This window comes from Nipponia nippon, unplaced genomic scaffold (genome assembly GCF_047370975.1).
Source record: "Nipponia nippon isolate SJK-2023a ecotype South Korea unplaced genomic scaffold, ASM4737097v1 scaffold_3, whole genome shotgun sequence".
Classification (NCBI taxonomy): Eukaryota; Metazoa; Chordata; class Aves; order Pelecaniformes; family Threskiornithidae; genus Nipponia; species Nipponia nippon.
This window is the reverse complement of record NW_028262347.1, coordinates 75,756,773-75,780,471: the sequence shown is the minus strand read 5'-3', so window position 1 is coordinate 75,780,471 and position 23,699 is coordinate 75,756,773. Positions and strand designations below refer to the sequence as shown.

The following is a 23,699-nucleotide window of genomic DNA, read 5'->3' as shown; positions in this document are numbered from 1 at the left end:
GGCACGGTCTTAGTTCCCTGAACATGGTGTTGTTTTAGCGACAGGACCAGAGGTTGCACAGCCGGACAAAAACTCATTAGAAGTTTTGAGTTAAAAAGAAGAAAGCAAGCCAAAATTCTTAGGGCTTTGCATTTAGTCTTACCCAGGGTAACACAGGGGACTGAGCTAATGCAAATAGTGGAAAAATATTAATGCTGTAAGTGCTTCCATGCTTACCAAGGGTTAGCTTGGTTGTTTCTGAACCATGTTCCTGTAGGAGGGGAGGGTTTGGTGATCAGGGCAGAGCACTACGTAGTTGAAAGCAAGTCTCTCTGGAAGCACGATAAAGCTGTATACGCTTGGCACATCCCCGGGCTCACAGCTCTGCCAGACCAGCCCGCGTGGAACCTGCTCCCATACAGCTGCCCTGGGCTGCCCAGCTCTAAATACTGCAGAATCGTCGGTGGCTTTTGTATTTTCATGGTGAGACAAAGTCTGAGACTACAGTGAGTTCGATGCACTTAAAACTTTACCAAATACCAAGCCCAGGCAACATAAGTAGCACAGCTTTTTCCTGCCAGGAGTCTTGTAGGTGGAAAGGAAATATCTCCTTTCCTTTACTCCTCTCCTCCTCTCCTCTTTTCCTCCTTTTCTTTTTGATACAGTGCTATTTGTGTGGGGCCATTCACAGTGCAGTAGTCTGGAACACACTCCAGCTCATTCTCTTTCTCTTCTAAAGTTATCAAGTGCACATGTCCTTTGAGGCCCGTTGCAAAACACCATACATATGATCTAACCACATCCTGCCACTCCCCCCAAGGTGGAGGGCAGAGGTGCGTTGATGTAACGCGTTGCCAGCTACAGGACCTGTTTCCCTTGTCTCGTGCCTTAAGGCAAATCGGGTTGCTTGCCACATGGCTGCCACTCCTCCTAGGCTTGCACCCTCCAGACTCCTCCGTCCGTTACGCTTTGCACACAAATATCTGTGCCCCTGAGCCATGGAGACAATTCAGGCCGATACTGATACGTAGCACTTCCTGCCTCATATCATCTATCTTTACAGTATTTTTATCATGATTAAATTCATAGCCTGAGTCCATGAATAGAGAAACACCCAATTCAATGCTATTCCACGCAGTGCTTGGTCCCTAGCAGGTTAGCCCTGGGCCATGGAGTTGTGCTTGCATCTACCTAAAGTGTACAATCCGAATAGCATGCTGAAGCCTAGGCCATTCTCAGGATCCCAAATCTTCTGTTGTGGGCAGCTGAATTCAGTCCAAGGTCCCTCTGCTCTTGCAGTAGGCACACTCCAGGCCACTCTGGAGAGGACTCTGGCTTGGCTTGTTTTCCTGATGTTGGTTTGCTGACATTGCTGCAAGGACAGCCGAAATAGATGGAGGCCAGCCAAGCTGAAGAGACACTGGGGAAATGTGTCCCTGCATACACTTAAGAGCAAAGCACAGGGAGCACTCAGGCTTTCCTGGTGCTAGTGTACCAGAGAAGTCTCCCCGGAGCGGACCCAGCGGGCGTTTCTGCATGCCAGAGCCGCAGATGAATGTGCCAACACTGCCCACGCTGCAATATAGATGCAGCTGTGGGGAACCAAGATTTTGCAGTCGGTGCCTCCTTTGTAGCTAAGGAGAACCAAGAATAAAAATGCTTGTGTAAAATACTTTCTGAATTTACTGCTTCTTAAGCTCACTTGCTGTGTGTCATCCACTGAGTAGAAGTCCTTCTGAGTTTTCGTTCTTTTGTCTCAGCTTAGTAGTACTGAATAAACCCCTACTAACATTACTAATTTTTCTAATACCCATGTAGGAGAAGAACTTGGACTGGTTCCCTCGGATGAGAGCCATGTCCCTGGTTAGCAATGAAGGCGACAGTGAGCAAAATGAAATCAGGAACCTGCAAGAGAGGCTGGAGTCAACCATGAGCCTTGTAAAACAGCTTTCCAGTCAGCTTGCTGAGCTCAAGGAACAGGTAAGTGTCCTGCAGTGGGTAGCAACCTGAGCGCGTGTGGGTGTACACGCTGCCTTTCATCAGGTCACACTCAGGACAGTGTTACAAAAGAGACTTTTGTCTTAGAAAGGTTTTATCTTTCCCTCCAGTAAGCTCTCTGAGCAGATACACTGATAGGGGTTTGTAATGAAATTGTACTCCATTAGCAACAGCAGAGAACAGGTAAGGAGAAAAGCCGAGGGGGAATTAGTTATGAAATCCTCCCAGTGAGTGTGTGAGGACAGAGGGAAAACTGCAGAAGCAGTGACGGGCTTTGCCTATGCAGGTACTGCATAACCCGGCAATAAAAAAGGCGTAGCGTCAGAAATAGCTGCGTGCTGATGGGAATCAGTAGAAAAGCTTTCTGAATCCAACACCTGGATTTTTTTCCCCCACTAAGAAAATCAACAGTGCTGTTGCGAAAACAATTTGCAGAGCCTGTTGCTTTGCTTGTGTCACCCTTGTCTTTGTGCTCCTCCTGCAGCTCCCCCTTCTCTCCTGTATGGAGCTCAAGCTGCTGGCCTCCCTTAAAGCCCTGCTCCTGCCTAAACCACCTTATGTGTTTTCTCTCATTTCAGGATCAAAAGGCCAGCTCCTTTTTTGCTAAAGATGCTGGTCACCTCTGGTTTGCTCATTACAGTTTCAGAAAGGCATCTTTGTGTTTTCTTTATGGGAAGCACTTCAGTGGCATCAACAGAGTTATCTAATTATCCCCCTTCAAATCCCTCCTTAAAACTCTTTTTCCCTGTGAAAAACTCGACAAAGGTTTAGGCTGGATCTGCTGAGACCCTTGCTTATTGTGCTTACCCATACTGTCCTGGTGGTTTTTTTATCCCTCTCTGGCTGAATCTGTTCTCCCCTGGCTTAAATTTAAACTCGCTGGGGCTGGGACCGTCTTTTAATTCTGTGATTGTACAGCACCAAGTGCCAATGCTGACCCTCTGCAGGGCTACACAACACGATAGCAGCGCATAATACGCTGTAAGACCTGCCACTGGATAAGAATAATGTACAAATGAGAATAAAATGTCCATACTTTGCAGGAAACAGATCTCCCACTTCAAAGGCATCTCTTACTTGTAATTTTCAGTGCTGAAGAAAACAATTCCACTCCCTGTTGTTTTGCTTATATGTATCTTGCTCTGTGACTGCTAAATAATAGTAAAAAGGAAAAAAAAAAAAAAAGAAAAAAAATTCTCAACTCGTCTCTCTCTGCCTTTCCACCTTAGATGACAGAACAAAGGAAGAATAAGCAGAGGCTGGGCTTTCTTGGATCAAACACACCCCATGTGAATCATCACATGCCACCACCCTGATACCACGGGGAGAAGCCGTGACTAGCCTTTCATCAGTATTCCTGCTTTATTATAGAATAAAAAGCTGAGATTGAGAGGAGTGAACAGTGCCTATTGTTACAAAGTTAAAAACAACCAAGTGCCAAGATGTTAAGTGGTTTAGCTCTGGGAACAATTTGTAGCTGTTTTTCATGGTTGAAAGGGACCACAACCTAGAATGCGAGAGATACAAGGGAGCTCGTTTGTATTCATTCACGGGGTCCGACTCAGCTGCGTTTGCACTCTGCGACTCGATGGCTTCGGTGGTAGCTGCCGTGTGCGATGGAGGTCAGGGCAGCGTTTGGCCGCGTCCTTAGAGCTGCCTTCAGGCTTCTCCCTAAAGCGCTGGGATAACCAAGATGAGCAGAAGAAGAAGAAATGTTTATTAACGCAAATACGACAGCCTGGTTCGGAATCACTAGAAGTTGTTTCTGGCTTATTTGCCAAATAGCAACACTATTCATATCTGCTTGGCATTTACTATTTTTTAATTACCGTAAATATGTCAGTTGAGTAAGCAATAATGTTGCTTCAAGTAACTTCTACTAGGAGGGAAAGGGGAGAAACCTCAAAAGACTGGGAAAAAAAAAAAAAGAAGAAAAAAAAATAGAAAAAGAGTTGTAAAGAGAAACATTAACGCTTTTGAATTTTAGCTGTCACCATGCAATTTCTTATTTATAACATGGAGCACAATGGATCTACAGCTGTGGGAATGTTATGCACATAACACTGACAACATAACTGGAAGTGATTTCTTTCTCCTGGCTTCAGATGTTCTTGATTAATGTGGCCGTGAGATTTCACATACTGAGGAGTTAAACTGTGTTTTAAATTCAAGTTCCAGTGGAGGATTCAGGAAAAAAATTATACCTGTAGTTTGAAGCGCATATGGGATTTTATTTTTTTTTCTAAAAGCTTAGAAATGTCTTTCTGTATGGAGCTGTAATGGTGTCATTACCTTCCATAAACTCATCTTCAACGAGAGTTGACTTGCGTAAATAAGCACCATATTTTGCTAGCTTTCTTCTGAGCTAAAGCTCATGGGCTTAGCCTGCCTTTGCCCACCCTTCCTCTTTCAGGGGCTTGCAGGAGTGGCCTCTCCCCACGGGCCTGGCTGGTGGGGGACGGGGGGCAATGCCGGAGGAGCTCCTTCCAGCTCTAGGCTCTGCGAAAGGCGGCAGCCGAGTCAGCTGTGCAGGTTTCTTCTGTATTCTGTATTTCTTGGGGTGGCTTTGAAAGAAAAGTTACAGGGTTTCCACAGAGCCCAAGAGGGCTCTTCTCTCTCTTAGGAGAAGATTTTGGGGGCACAAATGGGAGTTGTGGTCCCAGTTCACTTTCATTTTCAGTGGGTATTGGGTACCTAATTGTCCTCGGTGCATCTGAAAACGCACCTCCATTACATGGAGTCACTTTTTAAACCAAAATATTTTTGCAATGATTTTCCCCCTGTAATATTTACATTTTGCTATAAAAGCCATTTTGATCAAAGGTGAAAATATTATTGCCTCCACTGTTTCTAGTTTCTCCCTGAAGAAATGCTGTTGTCTTATTTAAGGCATGAACCAGCAGACCTGGAGTAAAGGGAAGGAAGGGGCGTTTCCCTCTCTTCGTCCCAAATTCCAACCTGTTCTTGGAAACCATCTCTTTTTTTGTGCCAGTGAAGTGGCTGAGGTAAAAATAATATACTTTAGGGTCTGATTCTTCTACCATTAAGACATTTCTCATTGGCTTCAATTGTGTCCTTCGAAAATACTGTGTGGAAAGCAGGGATTTTGTGTATTTTATGGAAAGGAAATCTCTTTCTGTTGACTTTCCTTTAGTCCATAGAGCATGCCGGTTGTGAAAGGCGATGGCCATTTCCAGGTTTAGGGTCTATTTTTCCTGTAAGAAACTCTCTCCAATCCAGCCAGCGCTCTGCCTCCATGTGCTAAGGTGAAGAGCAGGTGGCGGTTATCAGAAATGGCGCAAGGCCAATGGAAGCGAGTGGTGGGAGACTAAATTTTCTACAACTCCTCTGCGGGTGTTGGGCTCGCAGCCTCGCTGCAGCCAGACGTCGGCTGCTTCCCAGGCAGAGGGGGTGCGTGGAGCCAACGGGAGCTGGGTTGAGCTGGTCAATAACTGCGTGTTTGTTTCCAAGGCTGGAGTAACCTTTTCCACTCCAAAGACCAGACAACAGTTGGGTCTTTGGAGAGGAGAGCAGATCCGGCTGTGGCATGGGGAGCTGATGGTAGGAAAGCTGCGAGGTCAAAGCAGAATACAGGAAAGCAGTTGTCTTCAATGAACGACTGAGATATTTTAGGAATAAAGCTTGGAGTGTGCCTTTCCTTCACGCTTACTGTGTATGACATTTTGATGCTACTGCTCCAGCATCGCTGTGGTGGTGAAAACCCCTTCCGTTAGCCTCGCCTGTCAGTGAGGACGGGGCTTCATGTACCAGTTGGCATTCAGCCCTGAGAGACTTGCAGTGAATTGATTCTGGGAGTTTGATCAGCCACACGCCATGCAGTAACCAGCCACCAGCATAACATAAAGCCAGAGTTGCCTTTCTGACTAGACCTACTGTACCTCATGAAGCCAAAGGAGTTGCATGCAAACATAAAGTCAGCGGTAAGTTGGTAGAGAATCAGACCCTGCAGCTGTATTAATTCAAATTAGTTTATGCAGTTCATCAGATCTTGTCACAGCTTCTGTTTCAACAGCAATTTCCTCTTCCTCACACAAATGCTTATTAGAGGTATAAAGCACAGTTTAACAGAATGAAGATAAATTAAGTGATCGCTGTTTATTGGGAGGGGGGGGCGGTTGGCTAATACTGGAAGTGGTTGGCATTTTTCTTGTTTACACTTGGAAAAAGCAAATGAACCACTGCACATCAAGGGAGGTTTCTGCTGTTGGAGCTGGAAAAACTTGAGACTCGATGCGTTTGTGTCCCGAGCTCAGGCCTGCAGTTGCGTGCTGCTGGTGCTCTCTCTGTCTTGCGTCCCAAATGATGTCCCCAAGGCTCAGGAGCCCAAATACTGCTCTTCAGAAGGGAGAACTAAGAGCTAACAGATGCCGATTAGCCTTTGCCACGGTGCCTTTCTGCTGTTGATAGCTTCCGAGAGAGACCTCCGTAATCAATAACAGTAGGTGATGCTACTTGCACAGATTGTAAATATATTTCACTGAGTGTTTTGACATTTTTGCTGATTCTGCCAAAGCTTAGGCCCTGCCCTGCAACTCTTATCCGTGTGAGCAATCTGTACACTCGCACGTGGTAACTTAAGCAGGAGAGTTCTTACGTGAATAATAGTTGCAGGGCCAGCGCCCAAGCCTTAAAGATTGTGAAATATCCCCATCAATTAGTTTATAACAAAAAAAATCATTGTTTTATACATATATTTATATATGTATCTTTGTTTAATGCAGCTGGGGTATCCTCTTCTTAGGCAAGCATCATTTACCTTACCTATTTATATGAAATGATTGCAAACAAGTTAAAAACATCTAAGAGCTTTCAATGTCTTAGAGGGATTTATAATTATAAGCTCCTTGACAGTTAAAATCTACTTAAGTAAATATGTCTATTGCTGCTGAATGTAACTTTTAATAAAATGTGTCATTTTATATACATCTGTCTCACTTATTCTTGGTGCTAGAGGTGTGGGGAAATGTGTGTTGCTGAAGGCTGCTGGGAAATCCAGGCTGGTCGTCTTGCATGGGAGACCAGGCGTTGGGTATGCACCCATTTCTTCTAAGTGACAAAGCAGACAGCATGAGTACAGGCCTGAATAGATGGAGGCCGAATCCAGCGATCAAAGCGAGGATTTATTTTATTTCAGGCAGAAATTATTCCGCTGAGAAGAATGGGTCAGATTGCCACCTTTCCTGAAGGCTGGGTGGCAGTTAGGTGTATAATTTGCTCAAGTGCTTCTTGTTCAGTCCCTAACTGGCAGGCCAGGGGCAGCCCTGGTTGAAGGTGGGCAGACGCAGGGATCGTGATGGATGTGGGTGTCACTGATGGAGAGGAACAGGCTCAAGCCAAACGTCCTAGTGCCTGAGGCACGTCGGGTCTCGCTGCCTCCTCGGGTCTGACTTGAGGACTTGACAACTCACTGCGAGGCTTTGGGCATCCTGAGCATCACGTATTGCAGTCGGCAGGAGCGAGGGGACATCCCATCCTCACGTCCCCCAGAGGAGCAGCAGGCCAGTCCCGCCAGGGCCGTGCTCGTGAGCAGCGGAGAGCGTGTGATACGCGCTCGTGTGCATGCTCGTGTAGGGGATGTGGGTCTTCACCAGCCAGCAGCCTTTCAAGACAGAATTGCTGGTGGTGCTCAGGAGCCTCTCGCTGTCCATCATGCATTGCCGGTGCCAGTCTAAGACTTTAATTTTGGGTTAAAGGCTTGAAGGTTTGATGTGACTTCTCTTGCTAGGGTGGGGGCTTTTGTGTGTGTGAGGTTTTTGGTGTGCCTTTTTTTTTCTTTTTTATTTTCTTTCTTTTTTCTTTTTCTTTTTTTTTCTATTTTTGTTTCTTTTTTTTTTTTTGTGTAGCTCCTTCAAGTAGCACGTTGAGAGAGAGACCGGAGGTTTTCCCCTCTCTTCTAGGTAAAAGGATTGAGGAAGACAAACAGCCGACAACCACTGTCTCTTTCAACTGAGACAACTCAGGGTGAGGAAATCTGCGGTCTGGTGAAAAAAGGAAGCGCCCTACAAACCTGTGACAGGAGAACTATGACATACAAGTGCTTTTCTTTTTTCCCCAGCTGTGTTTATTACAGAAGGTCAGTATTTATGAGGAAAAGAATGAGGTCTCTTCTTAATGAGAAAAAGCCTGCTAATTAATTAATAAGAAAAATCCTATTAAACAGAGCCTGCTGCTGTTTCTGTGCACTTGTTCTACCAACCTGCTGAGTTTCTGAGTAGAATTAACTTTCTTTTATATTCTGTGGTATGACTTTAAACTTAAATAGAAATGGGCTTGTTTGCTACTAGGTTTCCTAGATCATCCTGCAAAAAGGATGTCCTAAGAGAAAATGGGTTTTCATACAGTAAACTTTCAACCTAAGATTACAGTCACATTTTAAAAAAAAGCCCCCAAACCAGAAGCTCCTAAGCCCAAATGGGAGCAGTTCCGCACGCAGAACTGAGAACCTAACACCGAGGCTTGTATTTCATTAAATGTTTTCCCCAAAGGTACATTTTATTCAAAAAGCATTTCGGGGAGCAAATGTCTCCCTCGGCATCAGCTGTGCGGACGTCAGCGGGCTCACGCCGGTGTGGCCTATGAGCAAATTCAGCTCCTCCGTTTCCACCATTGCTGCTGCTGTGACAAAAGCATCTGCAGGCGAGGATGTTTTCTTTGGAAAGAGTATGCTTGTTTTCTTGGGGGGGGCTGCCGAGTTTATTTTTAAGTGGAGAAAACAGATTTAAGGCTGCTGACCTGTCTGCTGTCCCAGGATGCCCACAGGAGCGACCGGCAGCGTGACTCCTGTTTGCAGGCGCCCATACTGAACATCCGTATTTGCCCAAAATCATCCCAAACGACTCAAAAGAAACCCAAGCTCTGGGGATTTTAAATGTGGAGTAGCGTATTGCTATCATCAGTTCACACTTGCCCGCTCTATTTATATGCTGTACTTTTTTAGTCTGAAGCAGGAAGCTGCAAGACACAAGACAAATAGCCTTCATAACTTTGCTATTTCAATGTGTTTCTCTTGCTGCAAACAGCCAACAGTTACCCTTTTTTTTTGTACAGTAGGTTTCTTACTCCGTGACCCCACCTCTCACCATGTCTCTGCCTTCGTCCGCTGCAGCTCAGGTAAGGTGAGACCTGGGCACGTCCAGAACCATGGGCCATTACCTGAGAAGCCAAACCAATAAGCTAAATCTGTAGGAGCACGGTCAAACTGGCTGTGTCTTGTCCTTATGACTTTAATAACTCTGTTTAAATGTCATAGATCATATTGTCAACTAACACATTCAGTATCTGACTTGGTATGAGCAGGAGTTTTTTTAACAGCCCTTCTTGTGGTAAATTATTGCACAATCTTCAACCCCTTGGCTAGAGTTTGAAGCCCTCTATAGCCTGTTAAACAAACTGTGGAGATGGCAAAGTTGATAGGAAGAAATGAACGGCTTCTGTTCCAAATTTTAACCTAATCCGCTGGAATAAAACCATGCCCTGGTGGTGGGAGCCAGCTGAGATCCACTGCCTGAGCCAGGCTGAGCCCTGGCCCTGCGGTGGCTTGCGGTGGAGGAGGGCACCGTCACAGCTGTGCCGTTGCCTTGGGAAGCGGGGAGCAGGGCTGCTGCTGCGGCTGGCGGCGGGGAGCAGCCGCATGGCCTTTGCCGAGGCAACACTCACACCCATGTGCAAGGCTGTGGGGTCAACCGAGGCATTGCTTTACGTGGGCCCTGTCACCCCCCATTCAAAACCCTGCAATTTCATTCAGATGGCAAGAGCGGTGCGGGGATCCAGTTACAGCCCAAAGGTTCCAAATCCCTTTATAAAATATTCCCTTCTGGCCCCCAAAGTCTGCAACATGCTCTATAGGCTTTGTTTCCAGTAACATCAAGTTGCCACGTAAGCCATGCACTCTGGCACATTGTCACAATTTTGTGTAATGGCCTTCGACTGTGATATGTCAACCTGAATTTCACAATCCTCTCCCATGAGCATTTGCTCTCTTACCAAAGACAGAAGGGTATACTCGCTTGTTCTTTCTTCCCCGCCCGCATTCCGGCATGGAACACCCAGGAACTGTGTTAACTCGGGCACGGTTGCAGAGACCCGCAGTTGCGTTCAGCAGAGCACAGGGCAACTTTGAAACAGGGTTAAAAAAAAACATTTTCAGTCTTGAGTTGGTCTTGGACGATGGCAGTTGGCTCAGAGTTTGTATTTTTTTTTTTCTCAAGTCAACTTCTACTGGCTTTGAGGTTGGTTCAGGCCCATTTGTAGCCCACCAGGGAGCTGTAACAGTGGCTTTATCTGGCATGAAAGTTTTCACCCTAATTTGATAAAGACAGCAGAATTCTTGATGCCTCCAAAAAACCCTCCATCTTTCTGTTTTAAGAGTTGAGGGTGTATGTGTTGTGTATGAGCACGTGTGGTTTGTGCACATGCAACTCAATCTGAGGGTATTTGGGAACACTGGCATGCAGAAGTAACGGCGGGTTGGCTGCAGACCTAAAAAAGCAGAGCAGCTGGTGTTGTGAGCGCTGCCATCCCATGGGAAATGCAGATTTTTCTGCCTGTGGCAGGACTTTGCTGCTGAAGGAGAAGAGGAGTCAAGAGAGGAGAGTTTGGTCCCTGGAGCCGTCGTGCTCTTCAAGCGTAAACATCTGCCCAGGTCCCTGGTTGCTCAGCTGGGATGTGGGAAAATGCTAACAGGGGTATCATGCATCTAGCCCAAGACTGCGAGAGTTGTAAATGCGATGTGTTACAGATACAATTTATCATGCAGAAAAAGAAAGGGAAGGAAGGAAAGTTCAAGGGAAGGTCTCAAGGGTACAGGAAAATGTTGTCAGAAATGGTGGTTTTACTGGTGGGAATTACGAAAAGTTTACTCTCGAGTTATCGTGAAGAGTTAGTGTTACCAGAAGTTGACTGCCCATGTCTTTGTCAATCTTGGGTGTCTTTTCAGAAGACAGGACTTAGCCAGAATCTACCGATCCATTGAAAAGCTTGTTGCTCAGGCTCCTTGGTCTATGAAATCTGTTTTTTGAAAGTTTGTCCACAGTACTTCACTTGGGATGAGTGCTCTTTTACATGGTTAGCACAAATCTAAATAAATACAGAAATATAAACTGAGCTGGAAATTTACTGAGTACAAGCTGTCTTGCAAAATTGCCTGTGTTCCCTGGCTCTGGATGGGATGGAAATACCACAAAACTAGCTTCTCTCATAGTAACGTGATACTTCTGCTTCCGGGCTCAGCTGAAAGCGGGAGGTGGAAGCACGTACAAGAGAGGAAAAAGAAAAGCAAAAGCAAATGATAATCAAACTTATTTTTAACATGGCAAAATGGAACTATTAATTAGAAAGATGAAAGCAGCCATTGTGGTCATCTACACAAATATTTTGTACAGTGCAGGCCATAGAGTTTTATCCATCTGCTTCTCTGTAAGCTGTGGCATAGAGCTGGAAAAGGTAGCTAACCTGGCTTGGAAGTCTTCGCATGAGTAAGACATGGGGTGTATCTGCTAGCTGGTTCCCGTCTGGCTCAAACTTCAGCCCAAGTGCTACATCCAGGTCAAACGAACCTGGTTCTCCATGGGCCATGCTGGTTCCCATCTCTCCAGGAGAGGGGAATCCAGTTTAATGCAATCCACAGCGATAATACCCACAGTGTGAGCAGCCACATCCGTGGGAGAAGATGACTGGGAAGTCAGGACACCGCACAGCTCCTCCCCTGATCTGACCTCCAGCACAGCACTTCACCTTCCTCCAGGTGAAACAGGGACATCGATCTAACCTGCCTTTGCAACTGCTCACCCAACAGCCTTCAGCAACCCCCTTAAAGGAGAGGAGCAAGCGACTGTGTCCTCAGGACTGCCCAAGTCCTCCCTCCTGCCTTTGCCAGCAAATGTCATTTTAGCAGCATCTTCTGAGAACTGATGGAGACCACACACGTCCTTTCAGCCAGGCCAGCAAATAACCTTCAGCTAAGTCTGCCCAGGGCTGTTTTGGATCTGGTGATCTGCATTTAGAAATAGTCTTGGTATTTTTAAATGTTGCCTGGAGCCATCTGGTCCCCTCTTCATTTTATGTTTTAATTGTCACTTATAACTTATTATACAAACCATTCAAAAGCCAGACAGACGCTGGAGGGAAGCGAGCGAGTCCCAATCTGAAGTGCAACGAAATCTCTGAAAGTCTTTCCCTGGCTTTCAAAGGGCTTGAGGCTGGCATCCCCACCAAGGGAGCCTGAACGGTTGCAGCTCTGCTGGGTCCCGGCTCTGGGACACCGAGGCCGTGCACTGCACATCGCCACCGGGGCCAGGGCTTGCCTGGCTCCGGCCAAGAGCAAGCCCCTGACATCTGCAGGGGAGCCAGCTCCTTGTGGCCAGTCTCACAGCCAGTCTGCCCGAGGCATGAGGAGGTCAACTGATTGCTCAGGTCACCAGTGCGTGAGTAAATGACTCATCCCAGATTTTCCTGGCTCCTGAACCTTCATTCAAACCGCAAGGCTGCTTAATGACTTAGCAGGGCTCTGAGGAAGTAAGCTATAAATTGCAAATACACTATGACTAAATGACTGGCTAAGGTGTTTTCCACGTGCCATTTATGAATCCAGAAGAGCTAACTGGCACCTGGGAATTACTGACAGGCTGGGGAAAGTGATTCCTTTGATGAAGTAAAGGCTTTAGAAGAAAAATCATTTGCTCTGCCCCCACTCCATAGCAAAATCTTTTCCACCTCAGGCTTTTCTGCCTGACTCGATGCAGAGTCCTGCACTGTGACCCTGAAGATAAGTAAGTTGTCTCTTGTTAGAAATAGAACTAGTTTGTACTGCCTCAGCTCAAACCGTCCCAGGTTGTACAGGCATCGCCTGAGCCCTGCTTACCCACCGGCAGCCCCAGCAGGGCAGGATGGCACGGGGCATGCACGGTGCCCTGGTGCTGCAGCGCACCCCGATGCACCTTGAGGCTGAGAATGACATCTCAGAGGAGGACAGACGTCCCACCTCAGGCTCAAACACACCTGCACACCCCTCACCAGCACACCAGTCATGAGAGGGTGGGCATATATTAATCAGCTCAGTCCCATGGGATGGCTTAAACCCCAGCAAAGGTCCCCATCATCTGGGAATGACGGCTAAACAAGCTAACCTGTGCTGGGAAACGTGAAGCTGCTGTTCGGTGACATCTCAGACAGCTTATGCTGGTGGCACCCCAACCCTGGTAACCATCAGAAAAACAGCAGTATTTACTTTCAGGAGGTGCCTCTTGATTTTCTCCTGCCAGTTGTGCTGGACTCAGAAAGCAGCTTGCTCACATTGACTGGCCATGGGACCAGTGAGTGCGGAGGGGCAAGAGGGCTGCAAATCCTCCAAGCCAGGCTGCTCTGGCTCCTCGGCTCCCTCGTAGTATGGGGAGTTACTATTGCATTATTGTATCTTAATAATAACCTATTATATTTCAAACATATGAAATAAAACAGGGCACTGAACATCAAGCTGTCTGAATAAGGATTTTTTTTTTTTTTTAAGAAATCCCTGAACATCAATGGGCAGACTCAGGGAGTCAGATGCCGCACAGAGAAAACAAGAGAGGGGGGTCAGATCCAGGCCCCTTCTCGGCCCTGCAACAAGCAGCCCAGCACAGCTGGCACTAATTGGCACTTTCCTTGGCAGCAGATGAAGTGCGGAGCAGACAATGGGGCCTGGGCTGGTTTCTCGTGCCTGGATGTGATCCCCCAGCACTGAGACCAAAGCCCATTGAGAACGCAGTAAGGAGAAGCTGCAGCAGTCGCTGCTGCTGCTGCTCTGCTCAGAGAAGAGAAGACTCTTGCAGCGTAAGCCCTCATCCATAGGATGTCTGCCCAGCATTAGAGGACATCATTGCATGCCCACCAGCACATGTAAAGAGAAAGCAGGGCATGGAGCACACCGTGCTGCTGGCCACCGAGTACCCGTGGTGGTGTGGCAGTGGCGTGGTAAACTTGTGGTCATGTTAGCTGCTCATGGACAGCTGGTCAAGTCCCTGGCTCCTACTGAAACCCTTATCATCAGGCTTTCTGCAGTGTCCCGTGCTGGAAACTCAAAGCAGGAGGGTAAAGGGCTTATGAAAAGCTGTTGCTTTGTGCAATCATGGCATTGCTTCGCGTGGAGCTGGAAAGAAATGTAAGCGTGAAGCTGCGACACCTGGAACACGAATGGGCAGCTAGAAAGGAAAGACAAGGGCAAAAAACTTCTTCATAACACAACAAAACTTGGCAAGGAGGGATAAAGGAAAGATACCTTTCTTTTTTGAAGAAAGAAAATGATCATGTTATTTCTGGACTGCATTATAACAGGGATTTTTTTGTGTGTGAGCAGTAATAAATTATTCCAACAGTACCAGGTTTTTTGGTGAAAAGTATATTCATTATCTTAGATGTGTCTGTTGGCAGCTTAGAGGCACTGTTTTCTTTTGAACTTCAGGAACAAATTAAAATGGGAAAAAAACCCCATCCCCACTTTCCAACAAGAAGTGCACCATGGTCAAAAGTGCCCTGAGCTTACGCTGCACTGAGGCTTCGAGCCGGTTACACTCACTGCATCGTCCCAGCAGCGCCCTCTGAACCCCCGTGTTTAGGATTACCACCCAGGTTCTCCAAAACTTAAGGTATTTTTTTATTTATTTCATGACATACAAGCCAAATTAATGTGACGATACTCTTCTTGTTTGTCCCCTGCAGTGGGAACACACAGTTTAGGCTTTGGTCCCTTTTCTCGTCCTTCAGTACCAACAGGAGAAGCAGCTGAAGGACTTGGAAGCCTCAAGGATGAAGTGAAGCTCTCAGGCAGTAACTAGAGATGAGCCGAGGGAAAACAGCTGCAAGCCGGACACCAGCAGACATGTCCAGCTCTGTCCTCAGGGAGCGGTGGGGAGGGGTGGTCCTTCACCCTGGGAGGCCCTCAGCCCTGCGGTGCTGGGGATTTGCCTCCCTCCACCCCTCCAGCACAGCCCGGCATGGCTGTGCACTTCTGCCGCAGCTGGAGAAACCATCCTCCCATGGAGGGAGAAGAGGTCCTCGGCAACCCGTCAGGCTAACAAGCTAATAGCATGCAAATGCACGTTTGTGCTGGAGTTTCAACCTGCAGTTCCAGCCTCCTGGCAGCACCCAGCCACACTTGGGCACGGCAGAAGGCAGCCAGGTACAGTCGCACCTGGGATGTAGCGGGGAGCAGTGCCTGCTCCCGCCCCAGAAGCTGCTGTCCAGCTTGCAGTGATTTTCTCAGGGCTAACACCCGCCTGCACGCATCTTTGCACCTCCCTTTGCAATGAGGAGACACGACTTTTTGGCAATTGCATAACTGATGCTTGATGTGCGCCTCGAGGGGTCCAGCCCAGGACCAGCAGGACCAGCACAGCCCAGCAGCAGGACCTGGCCCAGGCTGCATTCAGACTTACAGCACAATAGTAAAAGCCCATGTTGAACTCTCCCTTCCACCTCTCTGTACCAGTCGGCATCCCTGGGGATTTTCCCGTAATAATCCTGTCTATGCCATTGACTTACACAATAGTAATTGAGCTTCAAATTTAATTACAGTATGGGAACGAGCTGTCACTTGACTGAAGATACTTCCTTGACTATTTATTGAAATAAATAGTCTTACCGACTTTGCAATTTGAAATGAAAGGACTAGACATTGGGATCTCTTTTATGGCTGTGTTTATATCCTTCCTGTCAGGCACAGCGTTTCAATGAAATACCAAGCCCTGGCTTCCAAAACACTCCCGGGGAGTCTTCTTTCTTTAAACCTCCATTGATGGTGGCTCATGGAGTTTCTCACCCATTGCCTCATACCCACAGCCAAGAAAAACAGTGATGCTCAGGACCTACAAACATTCAAGTGCTTTAGGCAGGTTTGTATCATACGGGAATGTCAAGCTGAGGGACATGGCTTGGGAAAACACCCGTGGCTGGTTTATCCTATGGTTGAATGGAGCCAAGATGGGTGAAGGAACGTCTGCTTATGGACATCACCTTTCCCAGGGGCTGTCCAGGTGCGTCAACCCCCATGGGCCCAAGGGGAGCTGGGGTGCGCCCAGCCCTGCGTGTGCCAGAGCTGGGAGCGGGACCTGTGTCTCCAGCAGCACTGGGGCTCCTGGCAGGCATCAGGGTCAGTGGGAATGAAGTGTCTCCATGTCTCGGAACGAGGTGCCTCCACGTCTTGGAGGGGATGGACCCATGAGAGTGACATGGCTCTGATGAAGCATTTCTGTGAAGCATGATTTTTATGTAGGCACTTTCCTTTAGTGATAATAAGGTGCTCAAATTATCCTCTGATGTTGGTTATTTGGAAACAACACAGAGGCAATATTTCCAGTGGTGACAGAGCGTATGGAAATGTGAGCATTGGCAGCAGCTTGCTACCTGCCCACAGCTGCAGAAACATCAGCGTTCACACTTGCTGGCTAAGGGAGAGAAAACAAAAACCTCAGCACCGCTTTGGTCTGAATTCCCTTTTCTCACAACCAGTTTTATGTCCAAACAAGAGCAAGCATTCTCCAAATACAGACAAACAGTTGTTTTGCACTTTGCAGGCTCCCTCTGACCTTCGGAGAGGCCATAGCACAACCACCCCTCATTTCAAGTCCTTCCGAATTCCCACCCAGCTCAACCCGCTGCCAGGCTGTCCCATCCCACCCGGACCAGGGGACACTGCCCTGCTCCCCAGCAGTGCCGCTGGCAAAAAGGATTCTTGACCAGCTGTATCTATAAAGTCATGCCTTGAGGAAGAAATGTCTGGAGTTACCAAGGACTGGTAGGACGAGGCAGGGGGTTTAACTGTTGCTTTTATGGGGAAATTTCTGGTTCTCCAAACAGGCATTTTGTCCACAAGCACCATCCCAGGAAACTCAACTGTGACTGAGGCTGAAGGTGCTCCAAGGTGCCCATAGTTAAGGAAACTTGGCTTCTTCTCCCAAAAGTGCTGAGCAGCATAATTTATACCAGAACCGCTCGCCTGGCATTTCCCTATGTGACTGTATCATTTTTAATAAGTGATTCGCTCCCTCCAGCCCTTACAGTTACCCTCTGTAATGATCAATGTCTTGGGCATTTAGTTTTGGAATAATAGTTTTTAGAGGGTGATTCTCCCCCACTGTGACTTGATATCTACCACTGTGACTTCATACTCTGAAATTCCTCCTTTGCCAGGCCTGCCGTGAACCCAAAAGGCGTGCAAGCCAAAGGCTGATACCCAAACGCACCCAGACCCACAGAAAGTTGAGTGCTGGGTTCAAAACACAAAGTCGGTTCTCACCTGCCAGGGGATCGAGCTACCTGGTACAGACTGCCTCAGACTATGGGTGAACTTGAACTTCTGCCAAAACTCATAACTGAGGCCCATTCTTACTTTGCTCTGGTTGTTTCCAAACAGGAATTCTTGGTTTATGAGCACAGACACCAATTTCAAAGCTGATGCTTATTTTATAATCCTAGTCTAGTCTTTTTTTTTTTTTTTAACCTGCTTTGTTATGGGTGAATCATACACCTTTCCTGACACCATCTCACATCATTTTTCTTACAGGTATATCAGAGGGAAAGCTTTTTCTTGCTGATACCTGAGCCTAAAGCACAGCACATTTCAGTTCTCTTTCTTATATTTCAGTGAATTTCATTGTCAAAATGGAAATGTGGGAGTCCTGGTACCTGACTGCTGCGTTACAATGTATAGAATAATTACAAGTATGTGCGACGTACGGCCTGGAATTGCCACAGTGACTGTCAGTCCTCACGCTGCTCCTGTCCACCAAAGCAAGCGAGGGTATGAGCAAAGCCATATCCATCCAGGGCCGACCATGTGGCATGGCCATCTCCTCTTCCCATGAATTCAAACACGGCCTGCGACCCCGTCTTTTCTCTCTTTTTTATTTTCTTTTGCTGCCGGGTGAGTGTTTGAAGAACACCCCCCCTCATGTCCTTTCAAGGGGTCAAACATTTTTAAGCCTTATGCAGGTGAAGTTTTCCTGCCGAATAAATAAACCGAGGCAAAGAGACAAACCTCATGAACAAGAGCCAGGATGGTTTCTGTCCCATTAAGGGAATTTATGAGAACTCAATACAGTTTTAGAAAAAAAAAAGTGTTTACTTAGATGATGGATGTCTGTTGAATATTAATCTTTTCTGGGTATATCGCAGGCTTTCTTAAAGAAAGCCTAAATTATTCAGGAGTATTTGCATGCTGAGATACAGCAAATTTACAGGCAGTACAAATCAGACTTTTGCATCTTAATATTAAAGGAAGCCAAGTGCCAAATTTGGCTTCTTAATACTTTATTGGCCATCTCCTGCTACGTAAAACAATTAAGCTGCTTATTAAGATACAACATACATCATTCTGAAACAGTGGCTACCTTAACCCTTATACACAGCATCGGCAAAATAACCGCGAGATGTCACAAATTCATGTTTTAGACTGGCTATTCTTTTTATCCATTTGCTGTCTTACAGGATGGCAGTGACAGGGAGCACCGCTGGTGATGAACAGCACGGACGCAGCAGCCTCTGCCCCGGGGAGGTGATGGTCTGTGATGGATGGCCTGACGTGGAGGGGAGGTTGGTGGTGACCGCGGCTGCCCTGAGGGTCGTCCCCCTGCTTCATCACCCTCCGTCCCGGGCAGGGACATCATCCCCTCGGGCTGTGCTGGCCCCAGCCCCGCTCCCCACTGCCATCATGACGCTTGCAGGGGAGGTGCTGGCCTTATTTATGTAACAGCTACTGTTTTTATGTGCTGTCACTCACACGTACGCTGGAAAACACGGTACTTAAAGAGCTGCTACACTAGTACAGCATGTGCCGGAGGCAAAACTATATATATATTTATAAAAAAAACCATCCTTGTAAAAAAGAATTAGAGCAGGATTATCACAGCATGTCAGCCTCCTGTCCACATCCCAGCTGGTGAAGCACCTCACTGGGGCCACCTTTTAGAAACACTTCCTTGGTTAAAAGCCCTTGCTGCTGGAATTGATTTTATTTTATATTTCCCATCAGGAACCTAAGAGATGTTCTCAGGTGAGCCAAATTTCTGCTTTCATTAGCAGCCTCAGACTGGGCAGGGGATGAGAAGGTGTCGGTGACCTGGTGTGGAGGAAGGAGCCGGGACTCACCGGTCAGGCAAGAGCAGCCCCTGTCAGGCTGGAGCTGCGGGCATCTCGCCTTCCTGGGGGTCACTGGTTTCTCTTCACGTCCAGCACAAGTTAAAAATACTCTCAGGTATACACGCGCAAGTTTTAAATGCATGCGATGCAGATTGAAAAGCAACAGTGTGTCCTGAATGGAGACGTCTATGATGATTTCCATCAAAAATCCTGTTCATGCAATTACAGACTGCGATATAAAAACGAAGCTGCTGCTGGAAATAGTCCCCTTGGACAGGGCAGTACCTACGACCTCTACATCTCTGAAGTGTTTCAGTGGTGCTGGCTCACCAGCAGAGCTTATCCATCAGATTTCCATTGCTTTTTCTCAAAAGCAGATCTCTGCCATATTTTAAGGTTAATTTAAAGCCAATACATATATTTAGTCATTATTTTCCCCTGTCCCCAGTTTATAACAGTGAATGTGTGTAGGGACGCTGTGCCTGCTGCAGTCAGTGGAAACCTGCCTACTGGCTCTGATAGACTTTGTGTTTGGCTCTCAGTAAATTGTCCTACATGTCCTAAATAGCACCTCATATCCCCTACCATTGCTTTTCCCTTGCCCCAGCCATCATGCACATTTAATAGAGGTCTGTGAGTAGCCGAGTGTGGAAGAGCATAGAGGCCTGAGAGAGATTAGGCAAAACTCTTGCAGGGGAGATGATGACAGATGGATGCTTGGTGGTCCCCTGTGTACCTGGGTAATGGCTACATTTTCTGTCCCTTCAGCTTTGCCAGTCGGAGGCCTCTGTGTGCACAGATCTTGGAGAAGAAGAGAAAGAGTGCAATGGATGGACAAGATGTCAAGAATTCGCTGTGTGTCCCCTTGTCTGCCTGGACCAGAGGAGCTAGGAGGGAATCCAGGGCTGGTCCCACCTAACAAAACGCTTCAGCTATTGCAAGGAGCAACCAGGAAGCCACCACCTCAGTCCTGAACCTCTCCTGTATGCTTCAGTCCCTCCTCAACATGTCTAGCCAGGTCCTCAGCTGGTGTAAATCAGTGGATCCTTTGAAAACCATGTGATGACCTGACAGCAGCTGTGAATCTGACACTGTGCGCTGTCTTGCAGCTCGCCCAGCTGTCTTTGATTTACATCTGGATCTACTTGGAAGTTCACGTCAAAGGCATTGCCACAGAAGGAAGGGGTAGAAGCGGCGCAGGAGGGAGGGCTTGCAAAATGCCCTCTGCTGGAAGAAGCCATGCCCCACAGAAGGCATACGGCTGGGAGATGAGTTGGGCACTGATTTTCTCCCCCTCCCCTTGCCCCGACGATGCTGAGCTTCCTGCGATTACTGATTATGATGATTATAATGTTTCTGGTGTGTGTATATGTTTGTGCACACGTGTGCAGCGGTTTCTTGCTAAACCCGATTCGGTTGGACATTGCCAGATGGTACAAAAGCTTACCGGAATTTCATTTTCAAATAAACCACAGACTTGGATGAGCTAATGTTGTTCCACATAAAAAGCCACAAAATTCAACAAAGTGATGTTGTTTCAAGAAGAGAACATGTCAAGCGAGAGAACCATCCGGTCGGCTCTGAAAGAGCTACACACTCCCCCTCATGCTCTTAGAAGCTGTTTACGTACAAACGCCGGGCATACGGCACTGCAGCTCGGTTTAAACATTTCTCCGCAGCTGATGTCTGCGGAGCAGAGCCTTGGCAGAAGCGACGCAGGAACCACATCTGCTCGTAAGCCTTCCTGTGTTATTTTAACTGCTGCTGAAAGGCTGATAGCCCCGGAGGAACTGCAGCCTCTTTCTCCATCAGGACAGGTACACCACCACCGCTGGGGGACATGGCTCCAGGTAGATGTCCTTTCCATGGTCACCGGGGCAGGGGAGGTGACCTCCTGCAATGCTCCAGCGCTCAGTTCCTCACAGCCCAGAAGCTTGGGGGCATCCTGGGAACCAAACTGGGACCACTTACTCGGTTTATATATAGCTCTCTGCTGCCACAACTTTGTTAGAAGCAGTTGCTCTAGGTGGGGCGAGGATGAGCAATTTGGACACTAAGGGTTAAAGCAGCAAAAGAACTTCAGCATTGCAGTGGTTCCTGATCTGCTAGATCCAAAAGTGCAGCCCCAGGGGTCTTCCCTCCCTTTGGTACATGCAGGATGGGAGCCATAAAGCTGGCAGCACAGAGGCTGAGCAGGGCGAGGATGCAAGTCAGCCACGAGAAGAGAGCCCTGCACCACCACCCCGAGCTGTCTGGCAGAACCCAGGTACGTAACTTCTTCTGTGCATTTAGCCCCAAACAGCCTAATGTTGGCATAAATAGCACTGTGATTTAATAACAATTTGGCAAAAGCCTTCTCTCCCCAGCAAGCACCACCAGCAGTCTGCGGCCAGCAAATTAGGTCTTGGCCCGGCTGAGGATGTGCGGAGCTGCTAGAGAAAGTGAGCCTGGTGCTCAGGGCCAGCAGCCGCAGCACAGCCTCCCACGGGCCTCTGGCAGAGCCATGAGGGCTACGTCTACAAAAAGGCTTCAGTGTTGCAATGGTGAGACTCACAGCTCCTAAGCTGTAGGACCCAGAAGCACAGCCCTAAGGGGGGCCAGGTCTCCAGCCAGGGAGAAGCAAGTGGGGCCGGGGCCAGTGCCACTGCCCAGAGGAGACTCACCGGTGGTGGTGGTATTTTGCTGTGTCCCAGCATTGCAAGAAGTACCAACAGCCACATTTGCAACAGTAAGAGTTTGGTTTCCATTTAAAAATGCATCTTACTATTGACATCCCACTGTGGATGATTGAGCAAGCTCCGACTCAGGCTGATGGGCGTTGCACCAGACCTCTCTGCCTTGGGCAGAGGGTCACTTTCTCTGTCTGCCTTTCATGCCTATTTTCAGCTGTTGCCATGCTGGCCATTTATTTCAGCCTAGAGCAGGCCCAAGAGGTGCTTGTAGAACATCCATGACTCTACAGCCAAATCAGACCTCCCCTTTAAAAGGGTTCCTCCTGTGGCTTTCCTGCCATGCGCAGTCACGTCCCCCTGCCTGCACTGTCCCCCATCTGTGCCCCGTGCCACGATGGCAGGGGTGCGGAGTAATCATCCCTCCTGCTTAGGAGACAGGAGGAAAATAAGAGGCTTGCTGGAAATGTACTCCCAGGTTTCACCAGTAAGCAGTTAACAAAAAATGGAGGGGAAATTAAATCAGTATCAAAATAGATCAACCTTGCGCTTCAGAAGAAGAGTAATAAACGACCTCAGCTCCGAGAGGATGATCTGCTTTCGCATTGGGAACAGGATGCGGGGGCCAGCTCTGACCGCCCAGGCCCCTTGCAGCCCCTGTCCCAGTACACGTGCGAGGACGTGGCGCCAGTTGTTTTCAGGGAGGTGGTCTGCCCGCTCCCGAGGAAACATCCAAACACCAGCAGAGACAGCAAAGGCATACCAGCAAAGGCATTTTTTTTCCCCTTACACTCTCAAGCCTGAAGGATAGATTTTGTTTCAATTACATCTTTATAAATAACTTTCTATTTCGCACTCACCTGTTCGTTTTCTGCCCTAGGTAGAATCAATATCACCAATAATTATCTGTCAGAGCGTTTATACATCACTGGGAGGTGACTAACAAGGAGAAGTCTTTTTCTTTATATATGTTTTTTTCAGACTGCTTTAAGTGAATTAACCAACAACGAGAGATGGCAGATTGATGGTAGCTGGAGACTAGATACTAATTTTTACCCATGAATAAATGTGTTCTCGCAAGGAGAGGCAATCAAAGTCTTCCCGACAGCTCTAGCAGCCCCAGCAGGAGGGTCACCCCACAGGGCTGAGCCCTCTCTTCCTGAGCCATCCTGCCCGATCGTCATCTGCGATGCACCAAGGTTGCTGCTGCAGCCCTGGCTGCCCCTTGGACACCTGTTTGTGCCTCCTGCACCCGCCCTGCCCACATCAACCTGCCTCCCCAAGGGTGGTCTTCTTCTTCTTCCCTCCTCATCCTCCACCCAGCATGAGTTTTTTCCTGTCCGAGCTTCGTATTTGACCCCTAATCTATGTTCAGAAAGTTTTCTTTGTCAGTCAAAGGGACTGTCGCTGGACCTGCTGCTAGAAGGATGAATGAACACCTTGGGTCAAAATGTATGTTTTACTGGTGAGCTGTCCTCTCTTCCCTTTTATTTCTTCTGCCTTCCTCTTGCGCTAGTGTAAAACCACCTTGTGAGCTGCTTCTTAGCTAGAAGCAGCCAACTTATTCCTCGTTCGTACAGCATCATGTGCTCTGGAGCCACCATCCACTGTAGGGATGTCCTCTTCTTTGGCACAAGCTATAGACACCTCAAACATTAACAGGAGCAAAAACCTGGATAAGTCTTTTTGCTGAAGCTTCTCCAAGCAGCTCCACAGGGTTGCCCAAGGAAGAGAAAGAGAGCCAAGATGCCCAGCTTGCTTTGGAGGCTGAAGAGCAGCAGCTAATGGACTGCACCACACAGCAGTCCTCTCCCTTCTTATCTGGAAAGCAGAGTCATGCTTTTGGCCACCACCTGCCCTGCTCTCCCATGTGGCCTCTCCCCAGGATGCTCAGGACAGGCCTTTTGTCCAGCCCTGCTCTGC

The 23,699-nt window shown here is 47.8% G+C and overlaps 1 protein-coding gene across 4 annotated transcripts in view; it reads left to right on the top strand.

The window, feature by feature from the left end:
• The window catches only part of ITPR2 (inositol 1,4,5-trisphosphate receptor type 2), a 271,134-nt gene extending 264,213 nt beyond the window's left edge, over nucleotides 1-6,921 (top strand). For all 4 annotated transcript variants that reach the window (XM_087765500.1, XM_087765499.1, XM_087765502.1 and 1 more), the window contains 2 exons: nucleotides 1,798-1,959; nucleotides 3,207-6,921. In XM_087765500.1, the coding sequence (XP_087621626.1) occupies nucleotides 1,798-1,959; nucleotides 3,207-3,293 (249 nt within the window). In that variant the 3' untranslated portion in view covers nucleotides 3,294-6,921. The remainder of the gene's footprint in view (nucleotides 1-1,797; nucleotides 1,960-3,206) is intronic.
• Nucleotides 6,922-23,699: the final 16,778 nt, after the last annotated feature.